Here is a 23,891-nt window from a genome sequence, read left to right on the forward strand (position 1 = left end):
GAAAAAAGCAGTGTTTTTCCTTCCACACTTGTGTTCAGTGACTCAGGCACAGCAAATTAAACAATGACAAATGCACGAAGCAGATAATAAATCAATCTTCATATAGTTGGAGCTAAGTTGCCTCAGCTGTAATTTGATGTGTGTGGCTCTTCGAGTTGTCTTTTCTCCTGAAGCAACATTCTCATTATTTCCTTTGCCCACGCAACAAGACTGACTGCAGCTAATGGGTTACATTCGAAATGTTTATGGATGATATAAGGATGTGACAGGGTGCCATAGAAGTCCAAGCCTCACTTCCTTTTGAACTATCTCTTTTGCTCTACTTGCACCATGTCAGTACATAAAGTAAAGTTAACAGTATTGTTTAGTAAAAGTAGTCAAGAAACCATGCATGATACCTACTACCTTCTTGAATTGACATTGAAATCAATCTGAAAAATGTGAGGAATCACTGTATATTGTTGAGCAAAGTAATTTTGGCCCAGATCTGCCATCTCCAGATGGTCACTCATATTCCAGATTTGCTGAGGGACTTTGAAGTCCCAATGCAAGGACTCCATGGAATTTAGCCAGGACGTTTGATGGGCAATTTCCCTGCATCCTAAACCCTCCACAAATGTCCCCACTCTGCGTTAGAGTCATCGATTTTGAAGGGTTCCGATTTACTGACCTGGATAGTGACCCAGGAAATGTTAGACAGGAAAAAAACATATCTATTTGTTAATTATTTACATTTTTTTTTCCAATTAAGGGACAATTTGGCGTGGCCAATTCATTTACCCTGAACACCTTTGCGTTGTGGGGGTGAGAACCGCGCAGACTCGGGGAGAATGTGCAAAATCCACAACAACAGTGACCTGGGTCATGGATCAAACCTGGGTCCTCGGTGCAGTGAGGCAGCAGTGCTAATCACTGTGCCACCGTGCCATAGGAAAAAAACATATCTAACTCCTGGGTAACTATACAACTAACCCCCCAAGCTCCTTGCTCTGACTCTCCCCGACCTCTGACCTTTTGAAGCCCAGAAACTCCACTGACCTCCAACACCCTCTCTGACCCTCCAATGCCCAAACTCCCGCTGGCCCCTCCTTACTGAATCTTTGACTCTCCCTCATCGATCCCTCCTGACCTCATGACTCTACCTGTCCTGCTACCCTATCCTGCTTGTCCCTTACCAATGTTACCCACCCTGCCCACCTACCCCTCAACCCTGATGCCACACCCAGCTGACACACTAGCCACCTTACTATCCTACAACCATCTTCAGCCTATCAAGTTACCTCACCCACATTCACTCACCAACAGTGAAAAGCTATTGAACGCTCCCAAAGCTTTTCATTGTGTTAGTGACTGAGGACTTATCAAAATATGGTAGCAAGTGCCATAGGAATAAGGTGTGGTTTGGCTTCCCCCAACAATCCTGCACTACGAAGAAGGTCTCCCAGAACGGTTACAGTCCACATTTCTGAAAAGGCCCAGTTTGGAAGTCCAGGCTACAAATACGGAGCTCTTGTGCAGTTTTAAAAAAATAAGCGTGGAGTGACAATCTGACTATGATCATCACTCTCAGAAGGTTTCACCCAATATAGCAGACCCACATACAAATAGTCTAATACTAACGGTAATCTTTGCTTATTTTGACACATTCCTAAAGTAATCTTCCTGTATAGGTGTATGAAGTACACATTGATCATCGTATAAACTTCCACCCTGTACGTGCCTTTGTTGCGTGTCTTTGAGATCTGTAAGCAACAGTCCTTTCCTGTTAGACCGTCCACTATAACCTCCAGCGGCCTATCAACAAACCAGGCTCCCATGCTCTACTTTTTCCACAGTGCTCCAATTCTTTCATTACTGGGCTGTTTTTAACTCGCTGAGTACTATTTGTAGCCCTTATGTGGCAACTGCTCCGGTTTCAAAGTGATTAATTAGTGTGATAGCAGAATAGCTATCTGTTTGCATTAGGACTAACACAGCAGGAAGCAAATTATCAATTCCTGATTAGGAATAGTTCTGTGCAGTAATGTCAAGAATTTAGTCACCAAGGTCAAAATTAATCAATTCAAATTCATTTTAAAAGGTGGTAAGATGGACCCGTGCTGGCTGACCTTTGTGCTCTAATTTCTGAAACTCCCGTACTGCAAGCACCATATTAGGATAACTCATTTGTTAAAATGAGGAATTGCCTGTCCTCAGGTACATGATAAATATTTCAGTGACGTTATTCAATTTTGCCCAATAATTATCCCTCCAGCCGCATTGCAAAATCAAAGTATTCTGGTCATCATTTAGTGCCGTGTGTTAGATCTTACTGGGTATAAGTTGGTTTCTGCATTTCCTTTATCATAACAGCGACTCCTCTTTATAAGTACCTCATTAATTATAAAGTGCTTTGAGCTGTACTAAGGTCATAAGCATCACAACAGAAGCACAAGTCTTTTTTTTCTACCGAGAAAACTTCCTTAGCCAGGACAGTTGAATACCAATACACTGTTCCAAACTTACTTGGAATAATATATGGTGTTCTGGCCATTAAGAGAATCATAAAACATTGAGGAAGGTGCACGGAAGAGGAACAAGAACAATGCCATATGAGAAGACAGGGCTACAAGGAAAAAATAAATAAGCTGACAATCGAGACAGCAGGGTGCTAAGGGAGATCATACTGACATATATACATTATTGAACAGTATAAACAAGTGTACCCAGAATATTACTGTAAGTTAAGGCAGATGAGTAAGGCTAGATGGTACAAATTTGAATGGGTGAAAAGCAAATGTTAACTGATAAGGCGACAGTCATTTGAAATAATTTCCCATACAAGCTGCTGAGTGGGGTTAAAGATTTTAGCAGAGCTCAGGAAACAGTTTCATGCTATTGCGGCTGAGTTGGAATACATGAGAAAGGTACATTTGATAGATGGAACAAAGCCATTTCATACATCTCTAATGATGTATCACAGGATTTTCTCAGTTAGTAGCATGCTCACCTGAATTAGAAACCTTTTGTGGAATCAGTGATTGTGATGCCATTGAATATCAAAGGGCGATGGTTAGTTGTCACGTCCAGAAATTGAAGCTCGCCAGAGGTAAATTAGGGTCAGAGTAAGAGAAAGGCTAAAGGCCAGAGGAATTAAGACTACACTTGATTAAAAAGTTAGCAGCACGCAAGAACATGCAATCTATCCTGAAATTTTAATCTAGTGCTGAGAACAGACGAATAGTTGGTGACACCATCTGTTGGATTTGATGTTTAACTGAGGCTTTGCCTGCCGCCTTGGGTGAAAGATCCTATGGCATTTCTCAAAGAAGAGCAGTGGAATTCTTTCAGTGTCCTGACCAATGTTTCTTGCATCACTTTGTGAGGCTCAAGGAAGCGTGTCCCAATTTTCATGCAATTCATTATCCTGCAAGAGAAGATGATTGTTTTCTTAATTTTTAAAAATCAAATTTAGTCTTTTTTCCTCTGACGTTCAGCCTCTCACTTACTCTGACCCTAATTTTCCTCTGGCTACCTTAAAGTTTTGGACATCGGCTCTTGGCATTCAAGAGCATTACCATCTCTGAATTCCCCACTATCAACATCCTAGAGATTACCATTGACCAGAAACTGAACTGGACCAGCCATATAAATACTGTAGCTACAAGGGCAGGCCAGAAGCTGGCAATTCTGCAGTGAGTAACTCACCTCCTAATTTCCCAAAGGCTATCCACAATTGAAAAGGCACAGGTCATCCCGTCCTTCGTATTTGTATTCCCTCATGCCAAATAATAACCATCGCCTGCTGTGTTGCACTTCTTAAATTTTATGATGACTTTTTCCTTTGCCCTGGAAGGGTTCATTTTCAACTAGTTTCTGCATTTTTACATGAAAGCACTCTCTCTCAGTTCTGAACCACATCTCCCAATTCCCCTCAGTATGAATGCGTCTAATGATGCTGCGCTTCCCTGTTATTAATCTGTCTGCTTCCTGACTGACTTGAAATGTGTGAGTCCAAGCTATTGATTTAATGTTTTGCCCTGAGTCTATTTTGAACGGGCAGAATACAGAAATCTGGTTTTCAACTTTAATAAAGCAAATTCTAAGCACCAAATAAACTGTTGTATAAGGGCATGACACATGTAGGGTTAATGTTGGATTTAGTACAGTACCACCCACATTGTGGTGTAAGAGGCAAATGATCCACAACTCATGGACAGCTTAGAACAGAGCCCTGTGTATTCGCAAGCACGGCATCAGCTTGTAGCTTTTATCCTTTCCTGCATATTTGTAAATTATTCCAAGAGTCAATATAGACTTAGTCATGTATAACTACAAAGACATCTCCAGACTTGCCAAACTGTAACCGATATCCTACTATACATGCCATCCTCGGTTGTCACTCCTGCTTTTACGCTCCCCCTTTGTTTGTTATCATTGATATCTAGTTGGCTTTCCATACTCTCCAAGTAGTTTCATCCAACATGTCTACTGTAATTGCAGCCACGCTGGTCCCATTCGCATTTTGCTGCTTCTATCATAGAATTTACAGTGCTGAAGGAGGCCATTCGGCCTATCGAGTCTGCACCGGCTCTTGGAACGAGCACCCTAACTAAACCCACACCTCCACCTTACCCCCTTAATCCAGTAACCCTACTCAACCTTTTTGGACAGTAGGGGCAATTTAGCATGGCCAATCCATCTAACCCGCACACCTTTGGACTGTGGGAGGAAACCGGAGCATCCGGAGGAAACCCACGCACACAAGGGGAGAACGTGCAGACTCCGCACAGACAGTGACCCAAGCCGGGAACCGAACCTTAGACCCTGGAGCTGTGAAGCAACTGTGCTAACCACTATGCTGCCGTGCTGCCCTTACCTACTCCTGTTGGTAAACTTTGAGTTATTCCAGTAGGAACACAGCGGAACAGGAACCAACCATTTGGGTCGTGTATCTGCTCTGCCACTTTATTTGCCATGATAGCATCAAGATGTCAAGACACAGCCAAACACTTTGCTTAAACTTGACATTGTCAAACATATTTGTCAATGACTAAAAGGAAATGACCTCTGCTTCCTGACAATAAATGCCATTCTGTGAGAGGAGGACTGAGAGATACTTGTCATTGCATAGATTCCTCTCTGAGAGGGATGGATTCTGAGACACCAGTCAATGTGTAAATAGTTCCATGACAGAGAGGTATTGAGACATCAGTTAGTGTACAGATATCTAGCTCCCTAGGAGAGAGTAACTGAGAGACAACCATCAGTGTAAAAATACCGTTCTGAGAGAGAGGGACTGTGAGGCACAAGTCAGTGTACAGATATTTCCTGGAGAGAGAGGAGACTCAGACCCTTGAGGTAGGAACAAGGGAGAGATTCCTGAAAAGTGTCCTAAGAGCATAAGGGAGAGGGGACAGGGAGAGTTCACATGACAGACAATGGCATAGTGGGAATATCAATAGACTAGTAATCCAGAGGTCCAGACTAGTAGGTGTAGGGACAAAGGTTCAAACCCCACCACGGCAGTCGGTGCAATATTTAATTGGCTTAAACAAGGAAAGAGGTCAGTAATGAAAGTATCAAAAGTTGTTATGGTTGGCACAGTGGGACAGCGGCAGGGAACCGGGTTTAATTCTGGCCTTGGGTGATTGTCTGTGTGGAGTTTGCACTTTCTCCTCATGTCTGCGTGGGTTTCCTCCGGGTGCTCCGGTTTCCTCCCACAATCCAAAGATGTACAGGTTAGGTGGATTGACTGTGCTAAATTGCCCCTTAGTGTCCAAAGATATGCAGGTTAGGTGAGGCTACGGGGATAAGGTGGCGGAGTAGGCCGAGGTAGGGTGCTCTTTTAGAGCATTAGTGCAGACTGAATGGCTGAATGACCTCCTTCTGCACTGCAGGGATTCTGTTGCTCTACGGTTCTAATTTTCAGCTTGATGCAGTCAAAATATTCCCTCCTCCCCACCCCAAGCATCCCTTGCACTGACCTCTCCTACCACAGAGAAACAAATGGGAAATAATTCATAGAATCATAGAATTTACAGTGCCGAAGGAGGCCATTCAACCCATCGGGTCTGCACCGGCCCTTGGAAAGAGCACCCTACTTAAGCTCACACCTCCAGCCTAACCCTGTAACCCAGCAATCCCACCCATCCTTTTTGGACACTGAGGCCAATTTAGCTTCACCAATCCACCTAATCTGCACGTCTTTGAACTGTGGGGGAAACCGAAGCACCCGGAGGAAACCCATGAAGACACGGGGAGAATGTGCAGACTCCGCACAAACAGTGACCCAAGCCGGGAATCAAACCTGGGACCCTGGAGCTGTGAAGCAACAGTGCCAACCACGGTGCTACCATGCCGCCCTAAGAATCCCCTAGTCGCCACATTCCTGCACCTGTTCAGGTACACAGAGGGAGAATTCAGAATGTCAAATTCACCTAACAAGCACGTCTTTCGGGACTGATGGGAGGAAACTGGAGCACCCGGAGGAAACCCACGCAGTCACGGGGAGAATGGGCAGACTCTGCACAGACAGTGACCCAAGCCGGGAATCAAACCTGGGACCCTGGAGCAGTGCTAATGTCTGTGCTACTGTGCAAATTAGGCAGAAAGTAGACTCCACCCAGAGTGAATATTTCCAGATGACTGTAAGACCCCAGGTCCAGGTAACTGGGAGCAGTGAAGTCCCCAACATAACCCCAGGTCCAGGTAACTGGGAGCAGTGAAGTCCCCAACATAATCCCAGGTCCAGGCAACTGGGAGCAGTGAAGTCCCCAATACAACCCCAGTTCCAGGTAACTGGGAGCAGTGACGTCCCCAGCACAACCCCAGGTCTAGGTAACTGGGAGCAGTGAAGTCCCCAATACAACCCCAGTTCCAGGTAACTGGGAGCAGTGACGTCCCCAGCACAACCCCAGTTCCAGGTAACTGAGAGCAGTGAAGTCCTCAATACAACCCCAGGTCCAGGTAACTGGGAGCAGTGAAGTCCTCAATACAACCCCAGTTCCAGATAACTGAGAGCAGTGAAGTCCCCAATACAACCCCAGTTCTAGGTAACTGGGAGCAGTGAAGTCCCCAATATAACCTCAGTTCCAGGTAACTGGGAGCAGTGACGTCTCCAGCACATTCCCAGGTCTAGGTAACTGGGAGCAGTGAAGTCCCCAATATAACCCCAGTTCCAGGTAACTGGGAGCAGTGACGTCCCCAGCACATTCCCAGGTCTAGGTAACTGGGAGCAGCGACGTCCCCAACACAACCCCAGTTCCAGGTAACTGGGAGCAGTGACGTCCCCAATACAACCCCAGTTCTAGGTAACTGGAAGCAGTGAAGTCCCAAGCACAATCCCAACTCTAGGTCACTTTTTCAATCTGGTAAGTGACAAACAGCTTTAAAATGGGTCTAAAGATTGGTTTCATTAATGTGTGTAGCATTAAGTCTACTATGTGACGTGTTTCAACCTTGGATTGCCAAGGTCAAAGCTGACTTGCTGTTTTTGCGGGAATGTGGGATACCACAGCCTTATCTCCTGCAGCCAATGATCACGAGGATGGTCCCGTGGCCCATTGATCAGGTTGGAGGAAACAATACCTGCTCCTCTGGCCTCAGTATTGTGCTGCAAGGAGGCCACTTCACCATGCTTGAAGTTAAGGATGTGATGGGTCTTCTCATTGCAGATGCAATTCACAAAAATGCTTCCCTTAGGTTAATTACCATGGCTCAAGCAGTGAGTGGCTGGTCATCCTTCAGCAGCTCCCACTTCTGCTCCGGCGAGAGTCAATCCATTCAATCCAGTCGGTGATTTCAAGTGCATCTGGATGATCTGGAGTGGTGAAGGGACACCAAACTGGACAGCGCCATCTAATAACAAAGTGTCAAAGAACCCAACATCACATGTGGGGGAACTGCTAATTGCTAATTTATCCATTTCTAGGCCAGGCAGTACAAGTTTGGAATGGTGTGACTGAATATTTTTCGAATAAAAACTAGATGCCAAATGTCATATTTTTCAAACGGATGTCAAATTTTCTTCTCACTTGTGTGTCACAATAGACTAATTAACCTGCACACCAGTTGCTTCAACATAACACCTACATATACCACCTACAGATGCACTCAAGGAAGGCATTTAACAAGAAACCTTTTCCAGAATTAATTTTTTTTACAAATTCATGTTTCCAAATTAAACAAGCTAAACAGACAGATCCAGAGGTTTTCACATCTTCATGATCAGATGTCATTATTACAAACTTATAGCTAAAAGCATTGCAGAACCCATGTGAATAATTGGTCCTGTTTGAAGAAATTTTACTGCATCTTTTATCAGAATCACTGACGGTAAAAGAGCAGCGCATGCTCCTGTTGGAAAGAGACAGCACAGGTATTCTTTGCTGAACTTCATTTTCAAATCACTCTTCCTTATCTCTGTAACTTCCTCTGGCCTAGAACCTTCAGAGATCTAAGGTGGCCACTGCTGGATGCAATTCAGGCACTGATGCTACACGTGGGGGTGACATCATTATACATGGAGATTCAACGCAGTTCAAGAGGTCGGTGGGAGGGTAAAAATATGAAAACCCTCCTTTTGTTTGTGCCATTTTCTTTCAGTCTGCTGCAGGCAGAGAAAGAAGGGTACAGGCCCCCTTCTGGTGCTCCATTACAATGCACCTAAAGCACAAAACACCAGACATAAAGTAATCTGGTACTGGCCAGTGGGCAGTCTGGCACTCCCTGACCACCCTACAGAGATCCCTGCACCCCTCCAATTCTGGCATCTTGTTCCTGCCTGACTTTCATTACCCCAGAATTCAAGGCCTTCAGCTGTCGAGGCCTTGAGCTCTGGAACTCCCTTTCTAAAGCTGTCCACGTCTCGACCTCACTAATCTCCTTTATGATGCTCTTTCTTTATATTTGACCAAGCTTTCAGTCATCTGTCTTAATATCTCCTGATGTGCCTCAGTACCATCAATCCCACCTGGCAACACTCCTGTGAAGCACCTGGGGAATTTGGCGTGACAGCTGCGGCTCGGTTGGCTGCATTCTCAACTTTGAGCCCAAGGTTTTGCGTTCAAGCCCCACCCTCAGGACCTGAGCACAAGAATCGAGGATGACACTCCAGTGCGGTGGGGAAAGCAGCATTGTTGGAAGTGCCATCCTCCAGCTGAGAGGTCAACCTGAGGCCCCATCTGTCTACTTGGGTGAGTATAAAAGATCCCTTGCCACTATTTTGAAGAAGAGCAGGGGAGGTATTCCCAGTGGCCTGGCCACTATTTACCTCTCAGTCAACATCACAGATTATCTGGTCAGTGTTGCATTGCTGTTTGTGGGAGTTTGTGTCCCAAATTAGCTGCAGTGTTCCCTGCACTCCAACAGTGATCACACAATAAAAAGTATTTACTGGGCTATAAAGAATTTAGAGATGTCCGCTGGTCATGAAAAGCGCTATTTCTTTCTTTCATTTTTTATTGTGCAATATTAAAAGCGCTTGTTAATGCATATTGTTGTTGTTGATAAATTTAATTTTGATATTTTTGATGACTAACTCAAATAAGACTTTAAATAGTTTACAGTGGGCAGGACCCTGCTGAAGGTGACATCCCACGGCTGGGAGGGCGAGCCATCTAAAACACCATAGACCTCTGCGAGACCGGAAGATCTCGCCTATGGCCAATGGTGAGCCGCCTCTGCCGCTGGAAAACATGCCGGGTGGAGCGGGATCGGCCCACTGTTTGGCCTTAACTGGGTTGAGCCCAGTGAGACGAAGGCAACCCACCTGAAGAGAAAATGCCTTGATGGTTCATCTCGCCACAAATATAGGAACAAAAATTAAATGTGGCTTTGGAAATAGCATCAGTACGCCAAGATTAAATCATCATTTTAACTGATCAAATTAAAGGGGAGGGAGTCCAGAACAAGGGGGCAAAAGCTTGACACTTCGAGCTAGACATTTTCAAAGCTTCTCAGAAAAGGTGGTGGAAATCTGGACTGGTCTTTCCCAAAAAACGGGGGGCCAAATTAAAATTGTAATATGGAGATTGATAGATTTTTGTTAGTAAATGACAAGAAGGGTTATTAGAATAAGAGGAGTAAATAACTAATGAAAGATACAGGTGAGCCTTGCACTGAATGGTGGAACAGGGTTACATACAGGATCAGTCTTTTCATGTTCCTATGTTACTTTAAGCACCTGCTCTATAATTTTTTAACTGTTAGACTTTGTTGAATCATAAAATTCATACAGTGCTGAAGGAGGCCATTCGGCCCACTGAGTCTGCATCAACCCTCTAAAAGAGCACCCTACCCAGGCCACTCCTGCTTCCCTGGCATATCCCCATAACCTCACTTAACCTACACATCATTGGGCACAAAGGGGTAATATGGCATCGTCAATCCAGCTAGCATGAACATCGTGGACTGTGGGAGGAGACCGGAGCACCCGGAGGAAACGCATGCAGACAAGGGGAGAAAGTGCAAACTCGACACTGACAGTCACCCAAGGTCAGAACTGAACCTGGTTCCCTGGCGCTATGAGGTAGCAATGCTAACCACTTTGCCACCGTACCACCCCTGTAATTGTCAAACCGATCTTGTTGAGTGGATTTGCGGCATAGAACAGCGCAGTCAAATGGTTTGAGCTAATGATGCATTGACCTGCGACTGCAATGTGACCGGGTCAGCGTATACTCTGAAGCACAAGAATATTCACATCTTCTTTATCTTATTATTCTGTATCGTTCTGTGCAGCAAAGAAATGCAGTGGAAGCTGTGCTGATGTGCAGATAGACTGGAATGAGGCACTGACATGTAAGAAGGACCGACAATGACTCAGCTTGGGACCCAATTTCATACTCAATAAAGAGAATTTTCTGTGCACTGCAAGTTGTTATAATCTGTAAATGTATTGGCTGAAACAGTGAAGGAAGCACATTGAATAGGAAAGCTGGATTTTTAGCTGGAAAGGAAAATTTGCTGAGCTATGAGGAAAGGTTACGGTTGTGAAAGTAATTGGATAATTCTTTTGAAAAGCAGGTACAGAGGCAATTGGCATGGCGACCTCCTCTGATGTTGTACGGTTCCAAGAATCACACCTTGTGGGTGCAAACTGAAGTTTGTGAATCTGCTGGTTTATCAGATGCATTTTGCCTCCGATTGGATAATGGTTGTAAAGTGGATCCCTCACGAATTTTGAAATTAAATGAAAATCGCTTATTGTCACAAGTAGGCTTCAAATGAAGTTACTGTGAAAAGCCCTTAGTCGCCACATTCCGGCGCCTGTTCGGGGAGGCTGGTACGGGAATTGAACCGTGCTGCTGGCCTGCCTTGGTCTGCTTTAAAAGCCAGCGATTTAGCCCAGTGTGCTAAACCAGCCCCTTTTGGATATGGCAGGCTTCACGGGCACTGGTATCTCTCCAGCAGCACCCCCAAGTGACTAGTCTTCATCTATCAATATAGTTGGCAAGGAGTCAGGTTCAGGTGCGGTCTGAGCACAGAATCCAGCTGAACAGGAGCCTGGATCAGAAAGCCAGGCTCAGGGTCTGTGTGCTCAATTAACTACAATTTTAAAAATATGTAATTATTCTGTCCGTGATGTGGGCATTGTTGGCAAGGCCAGCATTTGTTGCCCATTCCTAATTGCCCTTGAATGGAGTTGCTCTCTAGGCCATTACAGAGGGCACTTAAGAGCCAACATTACTGTGGGTTTGGAGTCACATGTAGGCCAGTCCAGGTAAGAATGGCAGATTTCCTTCCAAAGGATGTTAGTGAACTAGATGGGTTCGTGTTATAACTTTGTTGCCACCATCACAATTACTGAGACTAATTTTCAATTCTTGATTTTAAAAATTAATTGAATTTTAAATTCCACCGTGATGTGATTTGAACCCTGGACCCAAGGTCTCTGGATTAATCATCCAGTGACAATACCGCAATATCACCTTGTCCCCTTTTTGGGATCCTGCAGGAGTGGGGGGGGGGTGAGGTCAGTTCCTTAGTGAGTTTCCAATCTCAGTCTGTTTGGACGCCTAGTTCAGAACTGAAGCATCCCTCTGGATAGTCATTCATTTTAATTTTAATGGTCAATTCAAAAGTGAAGTTAAATGTTGCAACAAATATTTTAAATAAATAAAATATTGCAGATACTGGAATCTGAAATGACGGGTGCAATTTACCCAAATGGGCAGAGAGAGTCGCGCAGCGGACAATTAGCTGGGTGTTTCCTGGCACTATCGCTGAGAAACACCAGGCTATTGAACAGTTATTCGGGTAGATTGGGGGCTACAGCAAGGAATGTGTGGCCGAGGCCACACTTAGTCCCGTTTTCTGCACTGGGGAGCTCTGCTCGCCGGAACTCTTCAATGCAGAAGGAGATCAGGACACTATTTTTAAATGGCATCCCAAACTCTCGTTAGCCCAAACCCCCCAAGCCCCAACTCACTGATAAGGAGGACCTCAAACCCACCCTGCACCCGCACAGGGCACTCTGGGCCTGATCCACAGTGTGGGAAAATGCCGACCTAGCACACTGGCAGTGCCCCTGTCACCCAATGGATTGGAGGCCCTCAGATGCTTGCTCTCTGGGCAGGGTGGCACTGCTGGTGCCTGAAGGGCACACTGGTAATTCCATCCCGGCACCCTGGCACTGCCAATGTGCCCAGGTGGCGCTGCCAGCTGGTAGGGGCACTGCCAGGGTGTCTGCCCAGGTGCCAAGCTGGCATTTTTTACGTGACATTGATCGGGACGGGAATGGTGCAGTGCGAGTGTGTGCGTGAGGGGCTATGGAGCTCCGCAGTGCAGATAACGTGGGCTGATTGCGGACTCAGGCGCACATTCCCTGCTGAAGTCACTTTTTGGGCTCTGAGGTTTCTCACCGGTTTAGCCTACACTTAGAGTTAGTTTCATCACTGGGGATGAAATTATTCTCATCACTGGGACCCGAATAGCCATTCGATAGCCTGGTGTTTCTTGGCGCTCCGCGCGTCAGGAAATACCCAGCTAATTGTCCGCTGCTCAACTCTCTCTGCCCATTCAGGTCAATTGCACCCGTCATTTTAGATTCCAGCATCTGCAATATTTTGTTCATTTAAATATTTGTTGCAACATTTAACTTCACTTTTGAACTGACCATTAAAATTAAAATTAATGACTATCCTGAGAGATGCTTCAGTTCTGAACTAGGCTTCCAAACAGGCTGAGATTGGAAACTCACAAAGTAACTGAACTCACCCCCCAATCAGGCCTCAATTTTGAAAGGGTGCCCCGATCTCTAAGTGAGCTTGTGGGTCCCCCACATGAGCAATGTTACTGGTGAACAGTGGACGGCAGGTGCCATTGAGGGTGATAAGGGTTTGGGGGTGATAACCAGATACGATAGCTGGAAAATTGGCTGGGTGAGGGTATGAGGCAAGCATGAGGAAAATGAAAGTAGGTCAGCAGCAACCGGAGTTTGAGTGTGGTGCTTGGAGGAGAGTTCCTGCTCCAATGGACTCCACATCCAGGTGAATAAAAATATTGTTACTTATCTTCCTCTTCGCAGCTGCTCACTATCTCTTTAAAAGGTCACTAGTTTGGTGATTACTGCTTACAGAGCAAATGAACCGTCGGCCCCTGATTTAAATAGGCTATGGTCTGAAAGACACCCAAACGACTACTTGTCATCCTAACCGATATGGTCTGGAGCACGTACCTGACACAGAATTAGTGTACGGAAGACCCAGCACATATTGGACCTTTCGGTTCCTAATCCAAAGAAAAATGGCGCACTGCAATCCATAGCTCACAGACTTAAATACATTACCATCTTCTATTCTCTTCCTGTACCTAGTGGTGCACAAAAGCAGTCTTTCATCTGTTTCCATAGCTACTAATTCCTGTAACAGGCCGCTGGTCTATCGCCAGGGGCTTATAGCTTGCGGGGTGCTGCTCCACATCAAGCGTGGTTGACCAGGAGTCTCTCCCTCTCTTACCACCAACCATTGGCAGGTTGGAAGGATTTTCATGTTGACACTCAACCTGTTTGAATGTATTATGAATGCATCTTCCTTGGTCATTAGGTCCTGGGGTGGGACTCGAACCAAGAGCTTCTGGCTCAGAGGAAGGGATAGTATCCACTGCGTCACAAGACCTCCACAAAATACATCCTCCAAGGTCAATATTGTACTGAAGACATTGTTGGGGATGGTGTTCTTCAGATAAGCAGGAAGCACCTCAATGTCTGGTCAAATGGGTATCTGAACAATCCCAGAGCACCATTTGAAGACGGGCTGACCGTTCTCTTGGCTTCCAGACAACAACTCCTACCTCAACTGACACCATCAATTCCTCAGGCAGTTCTCCTGACTTGGCACTGGAAGCCCATTTATTCACCTGTCTGAGGTTTCACCGATCGTCCGCCAAAGTTAAGCTGGCCGATCGGGAGCAGACCCAAGGAATTTCTGATGGTTATCAGGCCACTTCTTTTTTGCCATTTATATGTAATTCCTGTGTGCAAATTGTCTGCTATGTTGGCCTAAATACAGCGGGGATGACATTTCAAAAGTAATTTATTGGTTATAAAGCACTTTGTGATGTTCTGAAGATTCTAAGCTCTTTTTTAACGTCAGTTGCCAAGCAACAGTGCCTGCAGTACCAACATACTCCAGAGCGTAGTCATGTTGTGACTATTGTTTCAACACTAACATTTCAATTGCCTCAACACACTCACCATCAGAAAGTCAGTGGGACAGTAGGAAATTAGAAAATTGACTGACACTCAACAAACAGACCTACAGCTTTATTAAAATAGGAACAGGAGTATGTCATTCAGTTCCTTGGCCCTACTCCGCCATTTAATTAAATCATAACTCCCGACACCTTCAACTTAATTTGCCTCCCTTTGCTCTTTCTCCTCGATACCCTCATTAAGGGCAGCACGGTAACACAGTGGATAGCACTGTTGCTTCACAGGTCCAGCGTCCCAGGTTCGATTCGCAGCTTGGGTCACTGTCTGTGCAGAGTCTGCATGTTCGCCCCGTGTCTGCGTGGGTTTCCTCTGGGTGCTCCGGTTTCCTCCCACAAGTCCCAAAAGACGTGCTGTTAGGTGAATTGGCCATTCTGAATTCTCCCTCTGTGTACCCAAACAGGTGCAGGAATGTGGCGACTAGGGGCTTTTCACAGTAACTTCATTGCAGTGTTAATATAAGCCTACTTGTGACAATATAGATTACTGTTATAAACCTAAATCCATCAATCTCAGTTGTAAAAGTCAAAATTGACCCCTAACATCTACAACCTCTCAGGAAAGAGAGAGTTCACCCAAATCCACATGAACCTTTGTTCAGAAACGTGCTTCCAGATTTTCCTCCTGGATCTAATTCTCGGAGTATGCTTCTTTGCTTTTTATCTTCCCCCACCGGAGAAAGTAATTCCTCTGCACGTCTCTTGCTGTAATAACCTGCATGGGACTCAACCAGCTAGGAATGATTGTTTCCTCGTGCTCATTGGAACTGTGGGCTCCCATGCTATGGGTGGGATAGTTTACCCAGCACTAGTACAAATGGTTGGCCACTGTCGCGCCGATTAGAAAGGAGAGCGGACCCGGTGTGGTGTAACCGGGCCCCTTGTAAGTAATGTTGTTGCTAAATAAAAGTATTTTCAGACACTCACCGGACTCCCATCGCTTTATTAAACTTACCTTCTTCACGGCTCTGTCCAACATTTAGCTAACCCTAGGTGGATGTCATGTGCTCTCTTACATCTCTGTGTGGGCGGTACTATACTCAGGCCCACATTAACCCTCATTTATGCTACAGTTATTATTCTGATCATGTCTAAAATCCAAGTTATACCTCAGTGAATATGGTGTAACTTTTTATAGGATTTGAAACAGTGACGTGTTTTAGTGATTGCGGCCCCGGGGAAGGGGCGGGGAGAGGGGCAGGCAAAAGGGGGTCCAATCACCATCCACGCTGGAGCACTGATTGACAGACTACAACTTCAGAATTTCCACATTTGCTTTAAGCCCTGTAGTTCTTTTTTTTAATAAATTTAGATTAGCCAATTAGTTTTTCCAATTAAGGGGCAATTTAGCGTGGTCAATCCACCTACTCTGCACATTTTTGGGTTGTGGGGGCGAAACCTACGCAGACACGGGGAGAACGTGCAAACTCCACATGGACAGTGACCCAGAGCCGGGATTGAACCTGGGACCTCAGCGCCGTGAAGCCCTGTAGTTCTGGTCAGTTTTGTTGGGGCTATGATGCAGCTCATTGCTTAAAAGTCCAGAAATTCCAGGCCTTGCTATGGCGACTGAAAAATCGTGTTTCTGATATTGAGGTTTCAAACATTCTTAGGTTTTTTTTGGATCATGGATTGACCAACTTTCTATTTCCAGTTTTTATTGATGGAAATTGATGTTGCGATTTTAGATATCTTCTCCACACCCAGTGTGCCATTTTGCACTGATTTTGTCAAACTGATTATCAGTCATTTTCATCTCGTCCAATCTGGGTTGTGGGCATCACAGTCTGTAAAGCAGGTCCTTGTTCTCTGGGTTCCTGCATGAACAACAGCTGCTGAGTGAATCACAGCAGTGTGACTGGTGCCCACTGGCACTGTCAGAAAGCAAGGGGCTGAATTTCCAAATGCTTGTGTCATGTGAAGGAGATATGAGGAAACTGTCCAAAACTGAGACCCAACGCAACAGGCTATTTAAGGGTTAAACAGACAGAGGGAAGAAAATCCTGCTAGCGCAGAGTCAGAGGGAACCGCCAACACCTGTCCGAGTTACATTGTCCCGGTCTGGCTTAAACTTGTTAGTGGGAATACACAGGATGCCTCAGATCCATTGTACTTTGGGACCATCCTGTCTGATCAGCTGTTAGCCCATTGCAGAGTGTGATGGCCTCTTTGTCCATCAATGGAAAGTCAGTTGCATATCAATAACATGGCTCTGTTCTTTTGTATAAACAGGAGTGGGCAATCAGCCAAGATAACGATGATCAGTTAGAATTTGCTCGAATCCAATTAAAAATTAAAGAATTGGAAATGCAGCAAAAACTGAGAGAAATGGAGATAGGAAATGAAGCCAATGAAAAAGAGAGGATTTTGCAAAGTGAAATGGAAAGGAATAAGATTGAAATAGAAAGGGAAAGATTAGCAAAGGAAGAGAGAGAGATTGGCTATGGCAGAAGCAAAGGAAAGACAGACAATTTGAACTTTGGATAGTGGCACTGCGAGGACAGCAACAGCTCCAAAGATTGAAGTTAAAGGCAGGAGCTGGAGAAGGTCTAGAGGAAGAAGAAATACTTCCAAGTCAAAGGTTTAGTAGGGAAATTATTATTTTGAAGGAATTTAAAGATTCCCTTCCCGCAGTAGTGAGAACTCATGTGGAAGAGCAGAGATTTAAAATGGCTAGACAGGCCGCAGAAATGGCTGACTCTTTTGAATTTGTGCATAAAGCAAAGGCTAGTGTCCAACGTCAATTTAAATCTAAGAAGGATAGAAACTGGAAACATAAGAAGTTCACAGGGGGTCCATGCAGAGGACAGTTTGATGTTAAGGAGAGTTTGCCTCAGTGTAAAAAGGAAATGATAGTGGTTGCAAGATGTGAAAACTCAAGTGGTTTCATTGTAATAAAGCTGGACATGGGAAGTCGCCTTGTTGATGACTTACAAGAAGTGCTCAGAAGACAGACTTGGCAAAACTGTAGAAGCCCGTAGGGTATATAAAAATGGCAGAACAAATGATTGTCCCAGTGGAAGGGATGCCACAGAGTGTACAACCAGATCAGAAGCTGGCAGATACAGATATACCAGACCTTTTGAAGGATTTTGTTTGTGAGGCTAATGTAGGTAAGGCAATTAAGATTTTAAGAGGTACAGGGGCAAGTCAATCTTTAATGTTGAGAGATAAGGAGATATATGGTTTAGAAAACAGTTTCGAAAAAGGGATATGTGGGATTGGTGGTGAGAGCAGTAGGTAAGGTTAAAAAGTCTGTTGAAGAGTGGCGAAGTAGTAATAGGAATAATTGAAGAAATAGCATTGGCAGAGGCACAATTTATCCTGGGCGATGATATAACTGGATCACAGATAGTAGAGAAGCCTATTGTGCTTGAAAAGCCAGTAGAAAATCAAACATCAGAGATGTGGCGAGTTGTATATCCGGGAGTGTTTCCTGAATGTTTGGTAACCCATTCACAAAACAGGCTGAGGCAGGAGGAAGAGAACTTGAGGAGTGCTGATAGGGAGGATGAGATTCAATTGTCAGAAATCATATTTGATCAGATGATTAGTCAAGGCAAAGAGCAAGTGGTGGATGAATTGTCAGGAACCATGTTTGATCAGAGGGGTAATACAGCAGGTGATGGACAAAGCAGATGGCTTTAGTTCAAGCAAGTTGGCTGAATTACAATAAAGAGATTCAAAGATAAAGAAGTTATACCAGAAAGCATATACGGAAATGGAATTTGAGTATATACTGGAATGTTATTATATTAGAAATAATGTACTAATGAGAAAATGGAGGCCTTCACATATTCAAGCAGATGAGAAATTGGCAGAGGTTCATCAAGTGGTATTACTGGTGGGTTATAGAAAGAAGGTTTTGCAGGTAAAGTATGATGTTCCAGTAGGAGGTAATTTAGGGGTGAGGAAGACTCGAGCAAAAATACAAATAAATATCTATTGATCTGGACTGCATAAGGATGTAATTGAATTTTGTCATACATGTCAGGTAATAGGTTAACATCAGGCGGTAATCAAACCAGCACCTTTGATACCCATTCCCAGATTCAAGGAACGATCAAAAGCAAGATTTAATGGGTCTCATCCTATTGAAAGGTAAATAAGTGAGGCAAATCATTTGAGAAGAATGCCAGATAGAAGGAGGACTTACAGAATGTGTCAGGTTAATGCTGAAAGGTTATTTTAATACAGAAGGAAATAAGGAGGAAGTGTTCGTCATTGTAACTCAGGGAGAAGTGTTAAATCCAGACAATTCTAAATTTGACATTCCTCAAATTAAATTGAACAATGAACAATAAATTGAACAATTAAACATTCAAAAATCAAGATAAATTATTGAATTACCTTCTGGAGGAAAATCAAAATGACCTGAAAGAGTCATTACAGTCACATAGAACTGCGTGGGGGGGGGATAACGTGTGATGTACAAGAGTAATTACACAGGATATAGTTATCGTAAGTGATGTTTCCCATTAAACAATACCCACGACAGCTCAGTCCGCTAATGACAACACAGGTATGAACAGATTTGGCTGATATACGTAAATGAAAATTAAAGCTCCTTGACAGAGTGAATGGAGAACTGAAGACTAGGAAGCAGCTGGAATGGGAACTTCGTCCAGCAGGAAGCATCAGTGATGGTTACATGGAAGAGAAAGCTAGTCTGGAAAGGCAGATTCAGAAGAAAGCTGAGATCCAGCATCAGTTTTGACAGGATCTCTAGCTTACCAGCAATCATCTGCATGAAATCAAAGAGGAGAGACAATAGCCACAACACGGGAGAGAGCTACTCATAAGGCAGCAGGTTGTAAAGAAAGAAACTGCAGGAACTGTGGAGTTTGTTTATAAAATAACCAAGACCCATTTCTTATATTATCACTCCTGGAAGAAATCCATCTTTCCACACCATCTGAAAACTTTAAAAAAAACTTATGGCTCTGGTTCAGCTTCTAAGCCACGGTTGAGTGCTGACCAGGTGTCCGTAACGCTTGCTTCTGTCACGGAGTCTCACCCTCATAAACTGTCCAATGCAGTGGTAGGCAACCTGCGGCCTCGGGGGCCACATGCGGCCCATTGCGTTCTGAGAGCAGCCCACGAGACAGTTTGATGACTGTTGCCAACAGGCAGGGTTGTCACATCTCGCTGACCTTTTTACTGACTGGGGTGACTGAAGTGATCCAAACGTAAAGCCAGGGATAAGTGAGGTGAAGTGTGTGCCGATCACTCACAACATTGACTATGTGAGCAAAGTGTAACAATTTTTTTTGTTTTTACCAATTGAAGTTGATGATATTTCTATTAATATATAAATGATTAAGCATTTTCTCTAACTTATTATGAGATATTTGCGTGTATTAGATGTATTTAATCTTATTCATGGGGTCATGGTTAGTGAACAAGCCTGATTTCAATCTCGCGGCCCACTGAGATGAATGAGGGCCATGCAAGCAGCCCATTCACTAGCCGAAGTTGCCCATCACTCATAGGAAATCACTGATGAACGTCCCTGTAATGTTCCATCCACTGAGATTGAAAAGTGGCAGCAAAACTACAGCAATGATCAAATCAATATGATTTTACAAGACAAGCAATGCTCTTGCAAATAATTGGACCCTATGATTTCTTACACAGTAATCTGACTGTAGAGTTAAATGGAGATCAAACTTGTTTAATAATCGAATCTAAATGTTTCCACAGCCCCTGAAGATGGAGGGAAAGCATCTGAAGAAGTAGAAGGTGAGGCAGAGGCAGCAGCGCCTGAGCAGTGAGGGCCAGGAGACACAGTGACACAACTTGTCAAAACTTCCAGTGAACCTCGGAACAATATTGTGCAGGATTAATTTAATGAGGTCTCTCCAATTTGTACTCTTTGCGAAATGTTCCTGCTTTATCCTGGATTAGGTTGTATATTTCCACCTGTCAGCAGATCCGCTGACCCTGAATTCCTCTCTTTCTCACTTCTTTGCTCTTTTTCTCATAGATTTCCTTAATTCCTTCTCCCTCAGTCCTTGCATCTTTGGTTGTCTCCCCTTCATTTCAGGGACAAAATAGTCCATGGCCATTTTATTTTGAGCATGTATGTGGATGTTGGAGTTTGTGGCTGAGCTGGCTCTGGTACTCTAATATCAGATTGACCAGGAGATTGAAGCTTAATATATTGCCTTTATGATTGAATTTATTTAATTCCCAGATGATATTACAGATGAATAATCTATGAATAATCGGCAGTAGGAAGCCTGGTCTTCGATACAATAATGGCCCCCCAGCTCCAGTCAATCAGAATCTCCCGTCAGCCAAATCAGCGATGGGTCTGATTGTCAGGTGGAAATTTCATTTGTACCGTCATTCATTTTCTCTCTAAACAGTCTTGAAGTCTTTGGACGAGTTACTATTTTTTTTAAACAAGAGACAGATATGATTACAATAGAGCAACAGAAATGAGTGTGAATGCATGCTGCATGAATTGGAACCTTTTGTGACGAACTTGTTGTACACAGGGTAATGAGTTGCCTCAATGCCTTGAAGGGTTAGAGGCTTATTTGTTTAGCTTTTAAGCATGAGTTTCTTTTTCCCCCTTACCTACCCCCAGAAAAAATTAAACTGAACCGAATTTCAGACACTAACAGAGGGGTTTTCTATTTAAACTTATAACCAGTAATGGAATTTTCAATAAATGCAAAATGTTCAACCCAGATGTTAAAATCCTGAGATTCTGTCGTTCAATTCATGCTGAATCTCTCCCTCATATTGGTGCGCTCTGGGAGTCATGCAGAAAGTTGGAGTGCATACCATCTGGAAGATTTGACTGTGAATAGGTTATGTGACGGGCGAACACGTTTCCCAATCTAACGGATGATCAGATGTAACAACTAACATTCTTTATGTTTTCCTCCAGTTCCATACTACCTTGGCTGTACCTACCATGCCAACAAGTATGGCTGCTTGAACAGAAATGAGCAAAGCTCTATGATTGGGAGGAGTCTCTGGTACCTGGCAAGCCTTGTGTGATATTTGATGTTGGGCCTGAGAAGCAACCGATCTATAGAGTTAAATTGATGCTTTGTTCAAACGTTGAGGAATTTCAAGGTATCTAAAGCTTCATGCAATGAGCCAGTCGTTTGTCTCTCAGCCATTGGGGCAACAGGGGAGCAAATTTCTGCCAGCCGAAGATCAAAGGACAACCGGAATATTGGGTTTTCAGGAGGGTTGGGAGAACATTGCCCACATCTTTCTTTTTGACAAATTTACTGATACTGCTTTGGTTGGATTCGGAAGGTCGTCTCACATGCAGTTAGAAAATAAAACTGGAGGCTGGGTCAGTCTTAATTCCCCTGACAACTGTTCACAGTATTTTGATCTACTGTTATCTAGCTTCCCTCTTTCAGAGCAGTAGCTATGACTGCTGATTTAGCACTCTGCGCTCTGTTTTTCCCATGTTTCTTTGAATACAGTAAAAGATCATATCCAACATCCTGATCTGCACATAAGTTTCTTTCTGGCCCAAGTGTTTCAATTTCTCAAATGTCCATATCTTTTGCAGGAAACCTCAGAGATTCTGATACTTACTAATGTTTGAACAAAGCATTAACTCACTGCTGATAGCACGTTAAGATGGATCCACAACATTGAGAACTAGACCCCGCTGATGTTTTTTGATGCTTATTAAATACCCAATCCAGTAGCAAACTTCAACATAACTTCCTATCAGACACAGTGGTGTGCCTGTCGGAATATTTCGGCAAAAGGGTGTTAACTAAAGCTCCAATTCACTCTTGGGGTGATTGGGAGTCACCTGGAATCAGGATCAATCTCTCGGTGGCCAATGAAAGCCTTCTGGGAGATTTTAAATAATATTTCATTGACTCCGTTGAGTGAGTTGGACCAGTATTGCCCACAAGCATTATTATCCTCTAAATCCAGGAAGGTGAGTCCCGTGGTACTGGTGGGAAATGTATTCTCTGTATCCCTGTCTGGTGGAGAGCAGCGTACAGCACCCTGGGGACATGAAGGCTGGTGGGAGTGGAGGCAGTGACATGACTTGCCAATTCAAACGTCGGGGGTTGATGTCAAGGGTGAGAGTCGTGGCTGGACACAGCTGTGCCAGAGGCAAAGTAGCAGCTCAGTTGATTGAGACCTTCCTGTTTTGATGCTGACAGTATCTCCCTGACCCTCACATCCACCAGAATTACTGTGCATCGACAGCAGTAAGAGGGAGTGGGGCAGGATTGATACTTATGTACCTCTACTTGTACATCTAATTCATAAATGTAGCACCCACCCATGCCAGGCCGCATGCATTCCGTGGTGTCATTTTCCCCCGATGTTTCCTGGAATATGTCCAGCTAGAGTTGGCAAACCCTAGGGTCAACATGTAAGTGAAGGCCCTGCAAGGAATGTTGGAGGCAGTTTCAACCTAATTTATTCAAGGGAAAACTGATGTAATCAGATGTAATACTGGCCCAATTCTCCACTGAAGCCAGTGGAGAGTGATACTGGGCAGGTTGTAAAGCCACAGTTTCACCCAACGCAGTGGGCTCCAACCCATCAGGTTTGTTCAAAGTGATCTTCCTTGTCTCTGTGCCCAGCTCTACAGCAAAGTCCACAATGCTCCATATCTGACCTTTCATGATTTCACACCCTGCTTGCAAGATTGACTCAATGCCAAAAATTTCAAATGTTTGCCAGACTTCTGTTTATTTTTGAGTTTCAGTTTCTGTTCTTACGCTGAGGCATTTTTCTTCTTTTCAAGGTCAGTTTTCTCCTTTCTCTCCCATTAATGGAAAAAAAAATGGTTCAAATCAAAATGAGGTATTATAATTGACTTGGTCACAACATCTGCGAGACTCATTGGTTAAGCTTGGTGATTCTGAGCAGTTTTTACAAGAAATTAGATTGTCTTGTTCTGTATGTGTGCGTGCAAGCATGGACATGTGTATATGCGTTCATGTGACACAGCACGTACAGCACCAAAACAGGCTATTCAGCAACACCACCACCACAATAACCAACTGCATTTAGATAGCGCCTTAAATAAAGTAAATCATCCCAAGGCACTACACTGGACCCATCTAAGAAATTATTAAAGCTTGGTCAAAGAGGTAGGTTTCAAAGGAGTGTCTGAAAAGAGGCAAGAGAGGTGAGGATGTGGAGGGATTTGCTGAGGGAATTCCAGAATTTAGGGCCTTGACAGTTGA

At 44.1% G+C, this 23,891-nt stretch overlaps 1 protein-coding gene across 1 annotated transcript in view; it reads left to right on the forward strand.

Moving 5' to 3' along the window:
• nrgna (neurogranin (protein kinase C substrate, RC3) a) overlaps positions 1-23,486 on the forward strand; it is a 71,545-nt gene extending 48,059 nt beyond the window's left edge. The window contains exon 3 of the mRNA XM_038779357.1: positions 20,395-23,486. Coding sequence (XP_038635285.1) covers positions 20,395-20,465 — 71 coding nt within the window. The 3' untranslated portion in view covers positions 20,466-23,486. The remainder of the gene's footprint in view (positions 1-20,394) is intronic.
• The last annotated feature ends 405 nt before the right edge of the window (positions 23,487-23,891 follow it).

The sequence above is a fragment of the Scyliorhinus canicula genome, chromosome 19, assembly GCF_902713615.1.
Source record: "Scyliorhinus canicula chromosome 19, sScyCan1.1, whole genome shotgun sequence".
In the NCBI taxonomy this organism is placed as follows: Eukaryota; Metazoa; Chordata; class Chondrichthyes; order Carcharhiniformes; family Scyliorhinidae; genus Scyliorhinus; species Scyliorhinus canicula.